Source organism: Bos mutus, chromosome 20 (genome assembly GCF_027580195.1).
Source record: "Bos mutus isolate GX-2022 chromosome 20, NWIPB_WYAK_1.1, whole genome shotgun sequence".
NCBI lineage: Eukaryota > Metazoa > Chordata > Mammalia > Artiodactyla > Bovidae > Bos > Bos mutus.
The window spans coordinates 40,030,160-40,050,295 of record NC_091636.1 but is presented as its reverse complement, the minus strand read 5'-3'; the positions used below and the strand labels follow the sequence as shown (position 1 = coordinate 40,050,295).

At 40.9% G+C, this 20,136-nt stretch overlaps 1 protein-coding gene across 2 annotated transcripts in view; it reads right to left on the bottom strand.

The window, feature by feature from the left end:
* ADAMTS12 (ADAM metallopeptidase with thrombospondin type 1 motif 12) overlaps positions 1-20,136 on the bottom strand; it is a 393,807-nt gene that overhangs the window by 60,639 nt on the left and 313,032 nt on the right. For both annotated transcript variants that reach the window (XM_070357669.1, XM_070357670.1), the window contains one exon: positions 13,256-13,466. In XM_070357669.1, coding sequence (XP_070213770.1) covers positions 13,256-13,466 — 211 coding nt within the window. The remainder of the gene's footprint in view (positions 1-13,255; positions 13,467-20,136) is intronic.

Sequence of the window (20,136 nt, the reverse complement as noted above, 5' to 3'; positions counted from 1 at the left end):
TTGTAACCTTTTTTGGTTTGTTTTGATTTGCAACATCTCTAATACTCACAGACTTTACAACTTTACAAGCATTTTTAAAAATTCAAAAGTATATGCGTGTGTGCCTGCCACCCCATGATGAACTATGAAATTAAAAAGTTATAAAACCTGTAAGAAATAGCACCTGATATGCCATTATAAACTCCAGGCATGATGTAGGGACTAAGCTCAGCTTCCTCATCTAGAAACTGAAAGTAATAATAACATTTCAAGACTGAGGATATATATATAAGACAACAATCTTAACAAAGTGCATAATATATAGGAGACAAGTGGGAATTGGAAGGTATTATTATCACTGTTATAATAATGATGCTGATAATAATAATAGTAATAACAACAAAGAGCATGGGGTCCCCAATTTCTACTATCCTTCTGAAGCACAGAGTGAGACACAGACCTATCTTGCAGGATGCTGTAAAGTGAGCAGCTGAATAAGTAACGTGGTTGCAGCCACAAGTCTAGAAGATACCATGGAGACACATATTCCCATTGGTTTATTGCTGGATTTTTTTTTTTTTTTTTTTGGGTTTCCTAGGGCTAATAGATATGTTTTTATTTCTAATTTTACAAATTATAAGTATTAAATAATCTTATTCACTATGAATTTGTTCAGCTTAAAAGAATAAAGCAGGAGTAAATAATTTCTATCTAGATGGTTGTTTAATTAAAACACATTAGATTTTGGTCTTTCAAAACAGAAGATCATTCTAGAACAGAAACACTAAAGTCGCAGCCCAGGAGGTAACTGTGGCCCACTGGCATGTATTCTTTGGTCTGCTCAACCTCAAAAGAAACAAGCAAATAACAAAATACAAATATCGAATTAGCAGGCAACATTTTAAAGTGAGAAGATTCCATATTAAAACTCCAGGGTTTTTAGCTTCTCTTGAAAAAGCAGATGATCTGTAACTATGGGCCCCATTCCCAACTGGCAACTCAAAAACTTCATAAACAGATACTGGGTCTGGGGGAGTTTACATGTTTCTTTACCTACCATTCAAACCCATCCACTCTCCTCACCCAGCAGACATGGCATCTTTCAAATAATCGATGCTCGCCATTGCTTCACACTGGGGCATATTACGTCCAGTGAGACAGTCAGTGTGAACTGTCTGCTGTTATACTGAGCCTAAAAACTCAGGTGCCTTTTCTCACAGTCGCAGCAGAACAAGTGGTACTGTTTTGCATTCAGCCCACACATTTCCCAGGACATCTTCCAACTGTACTTATCTCCTTAGGAGCTGTCAGGCCCTTCAGATGAGATAAATGCAGGACACAGCACCACACTTAGAACTCATCTCAATTGCTAGTTTCAGGATCCTCAAAACCAGTTTCTGTGATGATTACCTTACGCCCTTGCCTTATAATTTTGAACTCTGTACCAGGCAAACAGTTTGTCCATCTGTGAATGTCCTCCCTGGGAGGTATCTTGCCCTCACTTGCCATCTCTCTGAGATTAAGGCCTCTGGGCGGAGCCCACTGAGAAAGAAGTCCCTGCTAAATTAGTCAACTCTACCCACCCGAGGGGCACTGTGGGGGAGGGGCCTCGCAATTGGCTCAGAGCTGTCATGCTAAGAGTTTATTCAAAAACACAGCTGGGGTTTATCAGACAGCCTGGGTTAAAGGGATGAGTAGGGAAATAGCCAATACGTAGTCTCAGGAAGTGATAAATGAATGATTGGTTGTTGTTCAGTTGCTCAATCATGTCCAACTCTGTGACCCCATGCACTGCAGCATGCGAAGCTTCCCTGTCCACTATCTCCTGGAGTTTGTTCAAACTCATGTCCATTGAGTCAGTGATGCCATCCAACCATCTCGTCCTCTGTCATCTCCTTCTCCTCCTGCTCTCATTCTTTCCCAGCATCAGTCTTTCCAATGAGTCAGCTGTTCGTATCAGGTGGCCAAAGTATTGGAGCTTCAGCGTCACCATTAGTCCTTCCAATCTCATACTAAAATCATTTTAAAAGTAAGTGACCTATTACAGGCTGAACCGTGTCCCCCTCCAAAAAAGATACGAGTCTTAACTCCTAGTCCCCCGCTTCCCTTGTGCCTCAGAATGTGGTCTTATTTGGAGATGCTGTCTTTACAGAGGAAATCAAGGTAAAACGAGGTCACTAGGGTGGCCCTAATCCAGTATGACCATTGTCCTCGTGAAAAGGGTAAATCTGGATGCAGAGACACACATATAGAGACAGCACCACATGAAGATGAAAGCAGAGGTGATGGCGAGGCATCTATAAGCCAAGAGACACCAAAGATTGTGAGCAAAGCATCAGAGGTCAGGAGAGAAGTGTGGAAAATTTCTCTCTCACAGCCCTCATGTGTGCATGCATGCGAAGTTGCTTCAGTCACGTCTGACTCTGCGACCCCACGGACTGTAGCCCGCCAGGCTCTCCTGTCCATGGGATTTTCCAGGCAAGAACACTGGAGTGGGTTGCTGTGCCCTCCTCCAGTGGATCTTCCTGACCCAGGGATCAAACACACGTCTCTTATGTCTCCTGCATCGGCAGGCAGGTTCTTTACCACTAGCGCCACCTGGGAATCCTCAGGAGGAATCAACTCTGCAGACACCTTACTCTTAGACTTCCAGTTATTGTGAATGAAAAATGTTGCCTGTCCTGGCAGTAAACAAAGGATGCTGCAGTTGTCAAACCCAGCCAGCCCTGAGGGGACTCAAGAAGGGGACCCAGATAGCTAAGGTGTACATCAGAGGCATGATTTCAGAGAGCCCAGACTCCTGCATCTTCTCATACATAGAAAAGTGCTAAATTCATTAACTTGAGATATCTGGTTTTCTTTAATTAATGCTAATCTTTAGATATAAGGCCCTATAGCTCAGGGGTTAGAGCACTGGTCTTGTAAACCAGGGTCGTGAGTTCATATCTCGCTGGGCCCTGCTGAGTTCCAACTACCTGGTCTTTGTGGCAAAAACCTCAATGTCAATCCCAAGCTTCCAGTTTACCCCTCCCCTGCCTCTCCCCCTTAACGACCACAAGTTTGTTTTCTAAATCTGTGATTCTTTTCTGTTTTGTGCAACACTGTAAGTCAACTATGCATGCTAAGTCACTTCAGTCATGTCTAACTCTTTGCGACCCTATGGACAGTAGTTCACCATGAGATTCTCCAGGCAAGAATACGGGAGTGGGGTGCCATGCCCTCCTCCAGGGGATCTTCCCTACCCAGGGATTGAGTCCGCATCTCTTATGTCCCCTGTATTGGCAGGCTGGTTCTTTACCTAGTGCCACCTGAGAAACCTCTATACTCTGGCTCCTCCCTTACCTCTTTGGTACAGTCCCTCAGAGCTATCTGAGAGGTTGCATCTCAGGCTTAATGCCTCCTTTTGTCCACCAAATAAAACATAACTCTTGACTTTGAGGCTGTGCATTTTTGCAGTCAACATTACAAAATTAGTGAGACAGTACATTTCTATTGTTTAAGGTGCCCAGTTTGTGGTATTTTGTTAAGGCAGCCCGAGCAAGCAAATATGCAGCACTGTGGAGAATCAATATGACCCCCAACTGGTTTTCTTCAAGTAGCTGTTTCAGACAAGGTGCTTACATGTGTTCTCCAGGAAACCTGGCAAAGCATGGGCTGCTGACATCTGGGAAGAACTGAGATTCTGGCACTTGCAGAGGTGACATGTCAAAAGAGCAGGTGGTCAAGACTAAAGCATCAGGTGTCCAGTCTCACATGACTGTCCGGGACCTTGAATGAAACTGGGGAATACTGAGAGTAACTGACTCAGGCATGTCTTCTCACCTTCCGTGCCATCTCCCTGCAGTTTTCAGGAACTCCTGTGGCTCTTCACATGAGTTTTGCGTGCCTGTTTTCATTTAGCAACAGATAAGCCATGGGCATTTGCTGCAGTGCCTTCTGTTTGAAGAGCCAGGAGAGCTTGATCGTGAAACATTTAGTCTATCTGGTCACACGTGGAAGCCAAAACCCATGTGAACAGCTTTGCACGTAATAAATTCTCAGGAGCTGGCCTAATTAGTTGTTGTATTCATTTGTTTGTTTGTGTGCTTTGGTCATGCACAAAGAGAGTAGATTAAAGATCTCTGCAGACCCTGAGCATGTCTGCTTTTGAGGCTCTACCCTAAGGCCCATCCAATATATTAAAAACCATCTCTAGTCTCAAGTGACATATAATCTTCTGTAAAAACAATTTGAAAAGCTTTTTATTCTTTTGCTTTTGAAAACATTTGGTGAGGACCACTCATTTAATTTATGAGTGGCTCTGATTTCTCTGCAATCATTACACACAGTCTGGAATGCCAGCAAAGTGAGAAAAGCCAGTCTACAAATTGTTTCCTAAACAGAATATATTTTTTATGAACACTGAGAGCTGACATGTTGTTACATTTTGCAGATGTTTGAGACCTGTATGCCAGAGTTCAGAGTAAAATGTTGCCAGCAGTTAAATCCTGGCTCCATTGCTTAAAGGCTGTGTGACTTTGGACAAGTTTCTAAATATCTCTATGCCTCTCTTTCTTTTCCAGTGAAATGGGGCTAATGAGGCCATGGTGTGCTCAGTCGTGTTTGACTCTTTGCGACCATATGGGCTGTAGCTCACCAGGCTCCTCTGTCCCTGGGATTTTCCAGGCAAGAATACTGGAGTGGGTGGCCATTTCCTCCTCTAGGGGATCTTCCTGACCCAGGGATCAAACCCACGTCTCCTGGGTCTCCTGTATTGGTAGGTGGATTCTTTACCACTGAGCCACCTGGTAAGCCTGGTAATACCTACAAAGGTGTTTAATATACATACTAAATGCTTGATAATCATTTGTTTTTAATATGTGATTAAATATTGATTTCTGATTTTACAGTGTCCTTTGCTTTGTTGGAGCAACACAGTATTTTGTTTTTCAAACACTTTTGTGGGTCCATGAAAACCTTGCCGGCACTTAGCCATGTGCCCCTGCATAAAAGGGCTCTGAGCTCAGAGAGGGAGTTAGATGAAGATGCAGGGGCCAATACATGTTCCCCACTACATTGTAGAAGGATTCCCTTTTGTCCACACCCTCTCCAGCATTTATTATTTGTAGACCTTTGGTGTCTTTAGATGGTGGCTCTTCTGACCTGTGTGAGATGATATGTTATTGTAGTTTTGATTTGCATTTCTCTAATAATTAGTGATGTTGAGCATTTTTTCATATCTATATGTCTTCTTTGGAGAAATGTCTATTTAGATTTTCTGCCACTTTTAAAAACTGGATTGTTTGTTTTTTTGCTATAAGAACTACCATATGACCCAGCGACCCCATTCCTTGGCATATTCCCAGAGAAAGCCATAATTCAAAGAGATATATGCACCCCAGTGTTCACTGTAGCACTATTTACAGTAGCCAGGATTTGGAAGCCAGGGCATGCTCATTAACAGAGGAATGGGAAACGAAGTTAGGGTACATATATACAGTGGAATATCATAAAAAAGAATGAGGGAATGCCATTTGCAGCAACATGGACGGATGTAGAGCTTGTCATACTGAGTGAAGTAAGTCAGAGAAAGACAAATATTATATATTGCTTATATATGGCATCTTAAAAACTGGGTACAAATAAACTTACAAAACAGAAATAGAGTCACAGATGTAGAAGACAAACATGGTTGCCAGGGGCAAGGGTTGAGAGGGGTAAATTGGGAGACTGGGATTGATATATGAACACTGCTGTGTATGTGTGTGTGCTCAGTCGTGTCTGACTCTGTGCGACCTATGGATTGTAGCCCACCAAGCTCCTCTGTCCATGGGCTTTTCCAGGCAAGAATACTGGAGTGCATTGCTATAGCACTGAGAACTCTACTCAGGACTCTGTAATGACCTGTTTGAAAAATGAATCTTAAAAAGAGTTGTTATATGTATATGTACAACTGATTCCCTTTGCCATACAGTAGACACTAGCACAACACTTAAATCAACTATACTCCAATAATTTTTTTTTTTTTTTAAAAAATGCAAGGGCCACAGATCCATTCTGTCAGGGAACTTGGGTGTCACTGACCGGACAAGGCTTGCAAAGTAAGAGTAACATGGAAACAGACCCTTGTCTTCTTGCCTGATAATAAAGCTCCCATTTAGTGAATATTCCAGTATTCTTGGGCTTCCCTGGTGGCTCAGCTGATAAAGAATCCTCCTGCAATGTAGGAGACCTGGGTTCGATCCCTGGGTTGGGACAATCCCTTGGAGAAGGGAAAGGCTAACTAGTCCAATATTCTGGCCTGGAGAATTCCATAGACTGTATAGTCCACGGGGTGGCAAAGAGTCAGACATGCCTGAGTGACTTTCACTTTCACTTTACTATTTGCCAGGCATGAAGAAAGCTGAGCGCCGAAGAATCGATGCTTTTGAACTGTGGTGTTGGAGAAGACTCTTAAAAGTCCCTTGGACTGCAAGGAGATCCAACCAGTCCATTCTGAAGGAGATCAGCCCTGGGATTTCTTTGGAAGGAATGATGCTAAAGCTGAAACTCCAGTACTTTGGCCACCTCATGTGAAGAGTTGACTCATTGGAAAAGACTCTGATGCTGGGAGGGACTGGGGGCAGGAGGAGAAGGGGATGACAGAGGATGAGATGGCTGGATGGCATCACTGACTCGATGGACATGAGTCTGAGTGAACTCCAGGAATTGGTGATGGACAGGGAGGCCTGGCGTGCTGCGATTCATGGGGTCGCAAAGAGTCGGACACGACTGAGTGACTGAACTGAACTGAACTGACTGAGGCACTATGTGAAGGGCTCACATGGATTATCGTCAAACTTTATGATAATTCTGTCTTTCTAAATGAGCAAAGGTTGAGAGAGGCTTAACACTAGCTCAGTTAGAGCTTGCCAAGGCTGGAAAACCTAGGAAAATTACTATCCCAGGAAATCTATTAGTCTAACTGCTGGGAGAAATATGGGAATTAATGAAATAAAATCAAACTCATAGAGTTCAAGAATGAAATGAGATATTTAAACAGAGTGGAAAACAGCCAACAAAAGATGGATGATATTCTTACTATTTCCATCTATTTATTCACTTTACTAAAAAATGATTATAGATCATTTACTAAAAAATGATATAGAGCTTATTATGTGCCAGGTATTCTTCTTATGAGAATTTTAGGAATATTAGCTCATTTCATCCTCACAGCTTCCCTAGAGTCTAAGCACTGCTGTTATCCTCATTTTAGAGATAGAGGAAACAAGTCACAGGAAAATACAAGTAACCACAGAGGGATTAAATTCACACATCTGTTAAGTGGCAAAGCCAGGATTTGGACCTGGTAGAGGGAGGTGCAGGCTCTTCACCACTAGACTGGCCACCTCTCAAAAGGCATGTCACTAAAGTAGGGTATCTAGTGGGAGCCACAGAAACTTTGATACTTATCTTTGTTTACAATAGAGCCGCCCTTTTGGACCCTCCAAGCCCAGCAAGTAGGCTGGGCGAAACCAGAATAAGATTCTTGATTCCTGAGATTGGGGGTGGGAGTCTGGTGTCTAGAACATGAACTTAGAGGGGAAGGAGCTGGTCACAGGGAGTAGGAAAGCTGTCTTTGGGGGCAGCCACTGACTCTCCCTGGGAAGGGAGAGACCTCCTTCTTCTGACATCTCCTGGGTCAGGGAGGAGTGGTCCAGCCTGGCACAGATAAGCCCACCCTCCTCTCAGTGGTCTCTTCACAGGAAGGGCATCTCATGGATTTGCCTCTTCTCCTTACCTTGGTCATCCCAGGGAGGACCATTCTACAGGCTTATAAAAGCATCATAGTTGATCTCAGGACAAAATCCAGACCATAAATACTACGTGTAGCAGGAGTCACTATATCATCTTTTTTTCTTTTCCTATTTTGTGGCCCCTTATTTGAAAAGTAAGTACATATTTTTCTTAATCAGTTGGGTGCAATTGTAGGAAAAATTACTCCTTTCTTGATTTTATCACTTCTAAGTTTATTGGCTGACTTCTTTTTTAAGGACTTCCCTGGTGGCTCAGATGGTTAAATGTCTGCCTACAATGTGGGAGACCCAGGTTCAATCCCTGGGTTGGGAAGATCTCCTGGAGAAGGAAATGGCAACCCACTCCAGTATTCCTGCCTGGAGAATCCCATGGATGGAGGAGCCTGATAGGCTACAGTCCATGGGGTCACAAAGAGTCGGATACGACTGAGTGACTTCACTTTCACTTTCTTTTGTAAACACTGTATTGTCTCTTAAAACATTTCCCAGTACAGAATGTCAAAGACATTCATGCTTCAGCAAAGCTCATTAGAGGGCTAATGTGTACAGACATTAGCAAGACAGCAGAGGGGGAAAAAAGGAAGATTCCACTCAATGAATATTCTGATGCTGATTTAACTAAAAGCACCTCTCCTGTCAACACCTCTAAATGAAGGCAGCAGCTCAGCCCCTCAGTGCACCTGGACACTGCATTCCATGTCTGCCTCACTATACTATGCAGTGGCCTCTATTCAGGACAACAGACTCCAGCACTTGTCACTTGGTGCCAACATTTCAGTCCTTTGTTGTCCAGTGAGGCACATCGTTTTGCTCCCCAGAAACAGAAACACAATGAAAAGGACTCCTCAGCCAAATATGTAATTGTGGTCCCTTGAAAAGGCATGAAGATTCTGGCAATTAGTAAATTCTACATGACAAGAATTATTAACTGCTTTGGATGCAGCCAACACACTTTTGGTAAACAGTTTTAATGGACCAGTCACAGTACTCCATTCGGCCTTATTTTGACAACACTGCAATTTACAGCAATCGAGGTTGGCAGTGGACTAATAGGTCAGGCCAGCCACAGGCTGTGATTATAGATTCCCAGGAACAGCAGGGAAATACCCTGGCCTGTTATTGATGTGCTCACATGAATCAGTGCAATACCAGCAACAGGTCTGGATTAGGTTGTAGATGTTTTCTTTGCATATACACCTTTGTCTTTCTTTTTTGGGGGGTCCTTGCTCTCCCATTTGATTAGCAGTTATTACAATAAAGGAACTATATCTTTTTTTAATTTCCACCCAGCTGCTCCTGAGAGTACTATGTACAGAATTAGAAGCTAAATAAGGGCGGCAGGTTACAGTCCATAGTGTCTCAGAGTTGGACATGACTGAAGTGACTTTTTATGCACGCATGCAGAAGCGAAATAAACCTATTGTGACTTTGAGCTAATAGTTTTGGAAATACAGTTATCAAAATGGTTGTATTCAAATGAGAGTTTTCTGCTTTCCAATAGTTATCTTCAGAGATGGTACCTTTGCTTATACAAAATTTTGAATTTTTTTTTAATAATCATATATTGTCAAATGAACAGTTTTGATATCTGCAGCTGGTCAGGAAAATTCTGCATAGAAACTAAGTGTCACAGGATCATTCATTCTCAGTGGGGGCAATAAAGACTGGTTCTGGGGTGGAGTGAGTTAAAAAACCTCACCCTCTTTATGTATAAAGCACAGATATATACATAGTACATAAATAAATACATAGTATATCTGTCCTATGATTATGTATTATATAATTCTTTCATATGAAACATTCAGAAAGGCAGATCTCTGGAAATACAAAGTGGATTAATGATTGTCTAGGGCTGGGGAATGAAGGTAGGGACCTGGGATGATGATTAATGCATGCAGGGTTTATTTAGGAGTTGATGAAAACATTCTTAAATTACTGTGGTAGTGACTGTATTACTCTGCAAATATACTAAAGGTCATTTGTTTGTACACTTTCAATGGGTGAATTTTATGGTATGTGAATTATATCTCAACACACACACACACACACACAAACCACTTCCTCCTTGAAAATAAAGTCATGATGGAGGAAGACAATTGGGAAAGAGCCTCTAAAAAGGCACTTAAGGAGCCATTTCCTTCTCCAGGGGATCTTTCTGACCCAGGGATTGAACCCAGGTCTTCTGCATTGCAGGCAAGAATCTGCAGACAGATTCTTTACTGTCTGAGCCACCAGGGAAGTCCATTGGGGAAAAAAAAAAAAAGAGAAACACTGCTTTGGATCAAAAAAGTGAATTTCATCTTAAATCTTCGTATTCCCAGTTCAAACATCCATGAAGAGAATTCATTCTCAATTAGCCTGAACAGTTCCTGGGTTAATCCTACCCAAGTCAGGCAATATCCTCTGGGCCTCATCTCTACCAGTAGGTAGAGTCTGGAATTAGTTTTGCTGCCCAGAACCTGGTCTCTAAGAGCAGTGGGGCTGAGGAAAGATTTTAGAAGAGGCACATCTTATGGGAATCAGGAATCATGGCTGCCCTGCAGAAGTCATATTAGATACAGTCTCCTAAAAACTAAGTTGCTTGAGACTGCTAGAAGATCCTTGAGTCTAACTCAGTGTTGCAGGGTAAGTTTTCAAGGAGACAGACTCTGAGGTATTTAGCTAGCATGGCTTTTATTAGGAAGACTCTGGAAACCAACTCCTGTCAGAAAGAGGGGAAGGAAACAGGATACAGCCTAGGATAGATGGTGCCATGATGCAGGCCTGACAACAGGTTTAGCCAGTCTCAAGAGAAGCTCTGGTCCTGGGATAGCCCTTCAGAGTTGTCCCAACAGCTGAATATAAGCCCTTTACTTCTGAAAATGTGTATGGGTGGTACATCATAGCATTCTCCCAACTCAGGTCCATGACTTCAGACTATACTACAAAGCTACAGTCATCAAAACAGTATGGTACTGGCACAAAACCACAAATATAGATCAATGGAACCAAACAGAATGTCCAGAGATAAATCTATGCACCTGTGGTCACTTAATCTATGACAAAGGAGGCAAGAATATACGATGGAGAAAAGATAGTCTCTTCAATAAGTAGGGCTGGGAAAACTAGACAGCTACCTGTGAAATAATGAAATCAGAACACTTCCTAATACCATATACAAAAATAAACTCAAAATGGATTAAAGACACAAAAGTAAGGCCAGATACTATAAAACTCTCAGAGAAAAATATAGGCGGAATACTTTCTGACATAAATCACAGCAAGATATTTTTTGATCCACCTCCTAGAGTAATGAAAATAAAAATAAACAAATGGGATCTAATTAAACTTAAAAACTTTTGCATAGCAAAAGAAACCATAAACAAAATAAAAAGGCAATCTTCAGAATGGGAGAAAATATTTGCAAATGAAGCAACTGACAAGGGATTAATTTCCAAAATATACAAACAACTCATGCATCTCAATATAAAAAAAAAAAAAAAAAAAACCCAATCTAAAAACCTAAATAAATGTTTATCCAAAGAAGACATACAGATAGCCAAAAAAACACATGAAAAGATGTTCAACATCACTAATTATTAGAGAAATATGAATCAAAACCTCAATGAGGTATTACCTCACACAGGTTAGAATGGCCACCATCAAAAAACCTATAAAGAATAAATGCTGGAGAAGGTGTAGAGAAAAGGGAACCCTTTTTACAGTGTTAGTGGGAATGTAAATTGGTGGATAAACACCAGTTTTAAACAAATAATAAAAAATAACAAAATAAACAGCTACTATGGAGAACAGTATAGAACTTCCTTAAAAAACTAAAAATAGAACTACCATACAACCCAGCAATTCCATTCTTAGGCATATATCCAGAGAAAACCAGAATTCAAGAGGGTGCATGCGCCCCGACTTTCACTGCAGCGCTAGTTACACTAGCTGGGACATGGAAGCAACCTAGATGTCCATCAACAGAGGAATGGATAAAGAAGAGATGGCACATATATACAATGGAATATTACTCAGCCATAAAAAAGGAATGAAATAATGCCATCTGCAGAGCTGTGGATTGACCTGGAGACTGTCCTGCAGAGTGAAGTAAATCAGAAAGAGAGAAACAGATATCATGTGGTATCACTTGTATGTGGATCTACAAAAATGATACAGATGAATTTATTTGCAAAGCAGAAACAGAGTCACAGATGTAGAAAACAAACTTATGATTACCAAGGGGGAAGTGGGGTGGGATGAATTAGGAGACTGGGATTGACATGTACACTGCCATGCATAAAATAGATAACTAATGAAGACCTACTGTATAACACAGGGAACTCTACTCAGTATTCTGTGGGGACCTAAATGAGAAGGCAATCTAAAAAAGAGTGAATATATGTAGACATATACCTAATTCACTTTGCTGCACAGCTGAATTCTTCTTTAGATAGTACTTTATAAGCTATGAAAAGCAATAGCATTACTTATAATCAAGAATCACTTTAAACATAAAGGTCTTATCCAAATGGATCAGATTACCCCTTTATCCACCAGACTTAATTCTAATCCACTTCCTGTGGCTTTCTCCTGAATCAAATATTTTCCATTTCTCTGACAGTGAGTCTAAGATGAATTCTAAGATACTGTGGTCAATAGTAGCATTATCATGGCAACCATGTGGCTTTCCAAGGAAGCTCATAAGAAGTCAACAACCATCAATATATTCTGGCCTGTTGGTTTTACAAAGTCATTTATTTTCTAGTCATTCCTTAGGTCACTGACTGAAATACACACAGGGAAGCAGAGCAAAGCCCCTGGAGACGCCAGCACCCTTGGAGAAAGCAGAGGTCTACTTCTACTACAGACTCTGGTAGCAAAAGTCCTGACAGTTCCAGGTCCCCTGGTGACCCAAAGAAAATTAAAGCCTGGAAGTATTTCATGATCTCCTAGCCTATGGATTTCTAGTCATACTTTGCGAATCAGATCAGATTAATTGTGGGGAAATGCAACACTATTTGAATTTATGTGACTAATAGTACACATCCCAAACCTTCATCAGGTCTGAATAGATGGATGGTTTAAGAGGCTTCTCCAAGTAGCAAGCACATTGTCTATCATTCCAGTTAGAGTGACTCTCCTTTAGTTTTAGTCTGAAACATAAGTTTCGGTAAATGTTTGGCAAGCCAGCTTTTGGGGTAGGTGGGAGAGCCTTGATTTGTTCCCAATGGTTTAACAACGGACCAGCAAAAAATCCTGAAGATTTTTCAATTAGCTGTCGTGAGCCTGAGTATGTAAGATCCAGGTCATTCCAGGCAGGTAGGTATCTGACCAGATGAGAGGAAGATCTTGTAAGAATGGAAAACAAGCATGATAGGATACTGGGAGGTGGGAAATGCAGAAAACAGGCCACTGTGCACCTCATCCCCTGTCACTTTGGATTGGTTAATGAGGAGGATGGGTGAGAGGGCTGATGAAGCACGAATAACTCCGGTGTCCCTTTTAACCCCTGGGCTCACCTCACTCCAGTTGCCCACCGTCCAGTCTGATGGACATAGGATGTCTCTGTTGCAGGACACGAGGGTCTTGGGCTTCAGCAGATGCTGGCAGTCTTGAGCGGGGAGAGCCTGCTCATCCGAGCCCATGGTCTGGATGCACAGCACCGTTCGCTTCTTCTCTCCATGGGGCCCACATGTTGCAGAACATGCTTCCCACTCCCCTGCCCACCACCTGCAGACACACATGGACATGTGAGAAAAGATCAGCCCGAGTCGATACACATGCCCTTCAACCACTGGATAGAAATCCAGAGCAGAAACGCTGATTGCAGAGTTGGGAGGTCCCTGAAGATGTTTCAGCCCAGTAGAGGGCGCTCTGCAGACAGGGCCATGGCTAGCTTATTCAATCACAGCTATGGAACTCCGCAGAACACTTGACATAAGTAGATGATAAGTAAGCATGTCTTTAAACGAAAAAACGACCCTCCCACCAAATCCTCTCTCTTCTCAGACAAGAAAATTGAGGTCCTGTTTTCTATTGTGAAACCTCAAGCAAGTTTAAGCCTTACTCTCCACAACTGTTGAATGGATGTAAAATATTGACTTCAGATGAGTGTCATTCATGTACTGAAATACCAATTTATGTACAGTGCATAGTACAGAGCCTGACATAATACAAGTTCAATCATTTGTAATTGTAATTATTGTTTTAACTGCTGCTATTGACTAAAAGAACCCAATTAGTCTCCTGGCTCCTAACTGAATATTTTTATGTTTCAATATGATGCACTTAATTAATTTTCAATTATGTATAAGATGATCAGTCAGGGGCATTGTCATCACTCTCTCCCTCCTCCATCTCCTTCAGTCTACCTGTGAATATTCTCACTGGTCGCTTTAAAAGAAAGAAGTAGGAAAAGAAGAAATGTATTAAATAAGATAATCTCTTGTTTTTTTGTCAGCTGTTCTTGATAAGTTGAATAGTTGAAACTGTTTGCTAAATTAATATTCTGGATTCTCTAGGGAAAAAGGAAGATGTGTGATTTTCCTCTACATGCTATCATGGTTGATTGCCTCAAGGTTCTAGGATGCGGGGCCCTGTGGTTACACTAAAGTCACTTTTGAAAGTGCCAAGGAACCCTCTTCAGAGCCATCTCTTTTCCTCCTTCTTCATCATTGTCCAAATCTTCCTCAATATCAAATACAGAACAGGGGTCTTGACCCAGCGCACTTTGGGTCCACCATTGCTTAGATGTGTAGTATGCTTATTCATCCCTCCATGCAGGAATAAAATAGAATATTTGTTTTTCATGGGAAAACAGTACAACGTGTGAATTCCTTTATTCTTGACTTTAAGGAAATCTTCTGACCTTGAGATAGTATCAAATTTTGAAGTAGGTTAATGTACTACTACTTATGTCTACAAAATATTAGTTTATTTGAGTAGAACTTCTTTGATTCTCATACTTTTAATCTCTGGTTAAATATACTAGAAGAAAGCTTTTCCTCAATTCTATTACGTTCTTCAGTTAATAAGTAATTAAGATTACTTGGCAATGGCAACCCACTCCAGTCCTCTTGCCTGGAAAATCCCATGAACAGAAGAGCCTGGAAGGCTGCAGTCCATGACGTTGCTGAGGGTCAGACACAACTGAGTGACTTCACTTTCACTTTTCACTTTCATGCATTGGAGAAGGAAATGGCAACCCACTCCAGTGTTCTTGCCTGGAGAATCCCAGGGACAGGGGAGCCTGGTGGGCTGCCATCTATGGGGTCGCACAGAATCAGACATGACTGAAGTGACTTAGCAGCAGCAGCATTTAGTCCCTGGTATTTAACATCTGGCCATCTTGTTTAGATAAAGAGCTAATATTGGGACCATATGATATGACACCAAGTAAATGCCCTCTGTGTTAATCTAATTACTCTGTCCTATCTCTGACATTTCTATGGGAGGCCAGACACACTATCAAATAAATCAAATGCCATTCTGGAAGGGCCTTAATGTGAGCTGACTGAAAGTCCAATTTATCTAACTACTTACTACAAGGCTTTCAGCTACGTTACTAAAAGGTGATAATAGACTTTCTTGTTTCTCTTTCTGAAGCTGCCTTCACAGACTCCTGGGGACATCTTGCATATGTTTGCTCCTAGTTTAAGGTGAAATCCACCCTCTTTATTTCCCTGCAAAGGTCTTCCAGGCCCAGGACTCAGGAGCTATTGCCAAACTGTTCTCTGTTGTCCAGCTCATTCGTTTTGGTGTCTGCCATGATCCCACCTCTTTGAGGAGATTTATAAAAGAATCTTGTTTTATATTTATAGGAGATTTATAACAGAAGACTGTTTACATGCTCTGAGTGATAGCTGAGAAGCACAGTATAGCATTCCAAGAACTCAGTAGGACAAAAGGCCCAGACCACACATTTATTCACCACCTCCGCAAGGCAACCTTTCTCGTTTAATCAGCATAAAATCAACAACAATCTAATCCAACTTTTTCCATTTTTTCTATTAATTTTTTTCTTGCCAGAATGTCCATTATCTGTCACACCTAAAGTACAGGTGGATAACTGCTCATGCATTGTCTCATACTGTTGTTTTTTTTTTTTTTTTTAATTGTCTCTATAATTAGTCAATCTGAACATTCCAGGTACTAGGTAAAAGTCCTAAGGACCTGGCCTATATCAGTGATTCTCACTGTATCATCACTTGGGGATCTTTAAAAAAGTATCAGCTATCAGTTCAGGCCCCCTTGCTATATTGGATGGCCAGAATCTCTTGAGGTTAGGTCAAAGGCATCAGTGTTAAGAATTCTTTGATGACTTTCATATGGAGTCAGGATTAAAAACCACTGGTGTTATGATGGGCTTCCCAGGTGGCATTAGTGGTAAAGAACCTGCCTGCCAATGTGGGAGACATGGGTTTGATCCCTGGATTGGAAAGATCCTCTGGAAGAGGGCATGGCAGCCCACTCCAGTATTCTTGCCTGGAGAATCCCACAGACAGAGGAGTGTGGCAGGCTACAGTCCATAGGGTTGTACAGAGTTGGGCATGACTGAAGTGACTTAGCACACATGCATGGTGTTATGATATCAGATAAATGAATTTGATTGTTTATCTTGCAATTTTTTCTATAAAGAATGGACTCTGTAGATTTAGTATGCCATTAGGACAAAGATTAGTACAAAGACAGTAGTTATAAAAATTGATATTTTAAAGGAAATTTCTATTCTAAGCAAGAGTTTTAAAAAAATTCAGATTAAGACTTATAGTTTTCTGAGTAATGAAGATTAGAAAGAGTTTAATTTTGTATTTTACTGGCTTATTGGTAGTCAGAACTTCCTGAGCAAGCGCTGGTATGGGTGTAGGTGGAAGACACAGATTCTTCTGTTTGAAGGATGTCCAAAGTACAGTAAGCTTTTCCGAGGTAACTATAAGCTCTTTGAGGGTCTTGAAACACACACACACACATTTCTATATATTACATAATTCATACTAAAATTACAGTATGCTTCACTGATCTTTGTAACAGAGTAGCCACATTCTCACTGTATCCTATTCATCCCCTGATTTTCTCTGGTTTTCTTGTTATTCCCCACTCGCACCATGCTCATTTCTCTCCCCACTCTCATGGACTTTCCCAGTCTTAATGACCCCTTTCTTGTCATTTATGCCTTTGAACTGTGGTGCTGGAGAAGACTCTTGAGAGTCCCTTGGACAGCAAGGAGATCAAGCCAGTCAATCTTAAAGGAAATCAACCCTGAATATTCACTGGAAGGACTGATGCTGAAACTGAAGCTCCAAGACTTTGGCCCATCCGATGTGAAGAGCTGACTCATTGGAAAAGGCCATGAAGCTGGGAAAGATTGAAGGCAGGAGGAGAAGGGGACAACAGAGGATGAGATGGTTGGATGGCATCACTGACTCGATGGACATGAGTTTGAGCAAACTCTGGGAGTTGGTGATGGACAGGGAAGCCTGGCGTGCTGCAGTCCATGGGGGTCACTCAGAGTTGGACATGACTGAGTCACTGAACAATAACAGATTGGTGTTTCTCACCCAATGGAGATTCCCACAGCCACCTCCCCAGGGGACATTTGGGAATGTTTGAAGGCATTTTTGGTTGTCACAAATGAGAGGGGAGGTGTACTCTTGGCATCTAGTGGATAGCGAACAAGGGTGCTGAGAAATATTCTACAAGACACAGGACAGCCCCCACAGCAAAGAATCATCCAGCCCAAAAGGGCTCTAGTTCTCATGCTGAGAAACCTGGATTTAAATCATGAAGCATTCTTTTTGCACGAAAACCTACATACAGCTGCCAGGCTGGAAAGACCTGTTATAGGAGTTTATGGAGCATTTAAATATACAGAGCACCATCACAACTGGAGCCTGGCAAAAGTTTGCTTTCCTGTAAACCAAAGTTCAGAGAGAAGTCATAGAGAGAAGAGACTCAAATGACCTCTTTCTGGAGTCAGATACACTTTCAATTCCAAAGAATTTCTTTCTTGACAGGCTACTCCATCCTGGAGTGTGCCATGCAAACTTTCATTCTGGAAGCCATTGATGATATAACACAGATTTCTTACATTAAGATTAACAGAACCTTTTTATTAAATCTTTTAAAAAATCTATCTTAAGTATCTATTTGGGAAAGAACACAGAAGGTCCAAATTGGGTATAGAAACAAATTATTACTGAAGGACAATAATCCAGAAATAAAAAGATTAAATCTTGCATATGAAACCATTTTATGAGTGGAAATGACAGCCCTGAACAATGGTATGAAGTTTTCAGACAGCATGAAAATTAGGTGACAGGGGAAGATGTTACAACTTGAAATTCATATCTAAGGAAACAACTGGACTAGTCTTCCAAAGACAAATAATATTAAGATAGCCATCGACATTTATTAGTCTTTAAAAAAACAAGTTAACTTAATTTCCTTTCTTTAATCCCCTTGTGAGTTTGCAGGCATGATTCAGCTTTGAAGTTAGTTTCTGCTTGTTAATAACTTTTTCATTGTGTTTTAATGTGTGAGAAATATTTTAAACTTGGATTTCTGATTTCAGCACCAAAACGTGCTCATCCTGAGATCCTGGGCAGCAGCACAGTGTATTAGCACCAGCACAGAACACTCAGTAGCTTCATCCAGGTTCAAATCTAGACTCTACCACTTCAGCTAAGTGATTTGGGAAGAATCTGAGGACTTTAGTGTCCTCATCTGTGCAAAGGCATAAAAGTATCTACCAATCAGAGTTGCTAACATGAATAAATCACTTGGCAACGTGGAAAAGGCTTGAAGTAGAGTGGGTTCTCAATTCAGAAATCATACTCCTTGGTATTTATCTAAAGGATCTGAAAACTTTTTGTTCACACAAAACCCCACATAGGGATGTTTACAGTAGCTTTATTCATAATTCCCAAATTTGGATGCAGCCAAGATGTCCTTCAGAAGGTGAACTGATAAACTGTGGTCCATCCAGATAATGGAATAATATTCACACAGAAAAGAAATGAGCTATCAAGCCATGAAAAGACATGGAGAAACCTTAAATGTGTATTATTAAGTGAAAGAAGGCAATCTGAAAAGGTTATATACTGTATGATTCCCACTATCTGAAATTCTGGAAAAGACAAAACTATAAAGGTGGTAAAAAGGCCAGTGGTTGCCAAAGGAAAGGATTTTTAGATAGTGAAAATACTCTGCATGGTAACATAACAATGGATAATATCATTATATATTTGCCAAAACCCATGGAATGTATGTACATCACCAAGAGTGAGAACCCTATGCTAAACTACGGACTTTGGGAAATTATGATATGTCAGTGTAGGTTTATCAATAAATAAGTAAATAAAATATAAGAGAAAAGTAAAACAGTAGGTTCTGAAAATTGTTAGTAACCTCTACCTTATTACCATCTGGGAATAATATCTACCCTCTACCTCCTGACTTTATCATGAATCTTTTGGGAAGCTGAAACACAATAATAAATAAGAAGAACTTCTATAAATTATCCATTATGTTGGAATATTTCATGAAATTCTATTTAACTTATCATATGCTACTTTAGTGGAGTAGGAAACAGCAACCCATTCCAGTATTCCTTTTTTAAAAATTTTATTTACTAACTTAATTTATTTTAATTGGAGGATAATTACTTTACAATATTGTGATGGTTTTTACTTGCCTGGATAATTTCATGGACAGAGGAGCCTGGCAGGCTACAGTCCATGGCGTTGCAAAGAGCTGGACATGACTGAGCACACAACACATGCTACTTTAGAATGCATTTTCAGAAATTGTACCTGTTATGTGCTGTATCTACTTAACATCTTCAGGAGTCAAAATCTCTGACCTTAGAGAGTCTAACCTATTTCAACAAAATGAACTGCATAATAGAAGCACTACAGGTGAATTTGCTAGTTGTTACTTTTGAGAAAGACTTTAGTCCTGAGGCATTAAATAAACCAATACAGATACAGCAAAAGGAATATGAAAAATATATATATATATAATATGAAGACAAATAAAGGTTAAAAAAGAACTTTCAATAAAGTTAGCTGGTGTTAAGTCATTTCAGTCATGTCTGACTCTGTGCAACCCCACAGATGGCAGCCCATTGGGCTCCCCTGTCCCTGGGATTCTCCAGGCAAGAAAACTGGTGTGGGTTGCCATTTCCCTTCTCCAGTGCATGTATGCATGCTAAGTCGCTTCAGTCGTGTCCGACTCTGTGCGACCTTATGGACAGCAGCCGACCAGGCTCCTCTGTCTATGGGATTCTCTAGGCAAGAACACTGGAGTGGGTTGCCATTTCCTTCTCCTATAAAGTTAGCTATCTGAGGTCAAGAGATCAGTTATGAGTGTTCTTTGGAAGGAATGACGCTAAAGCTGAAAC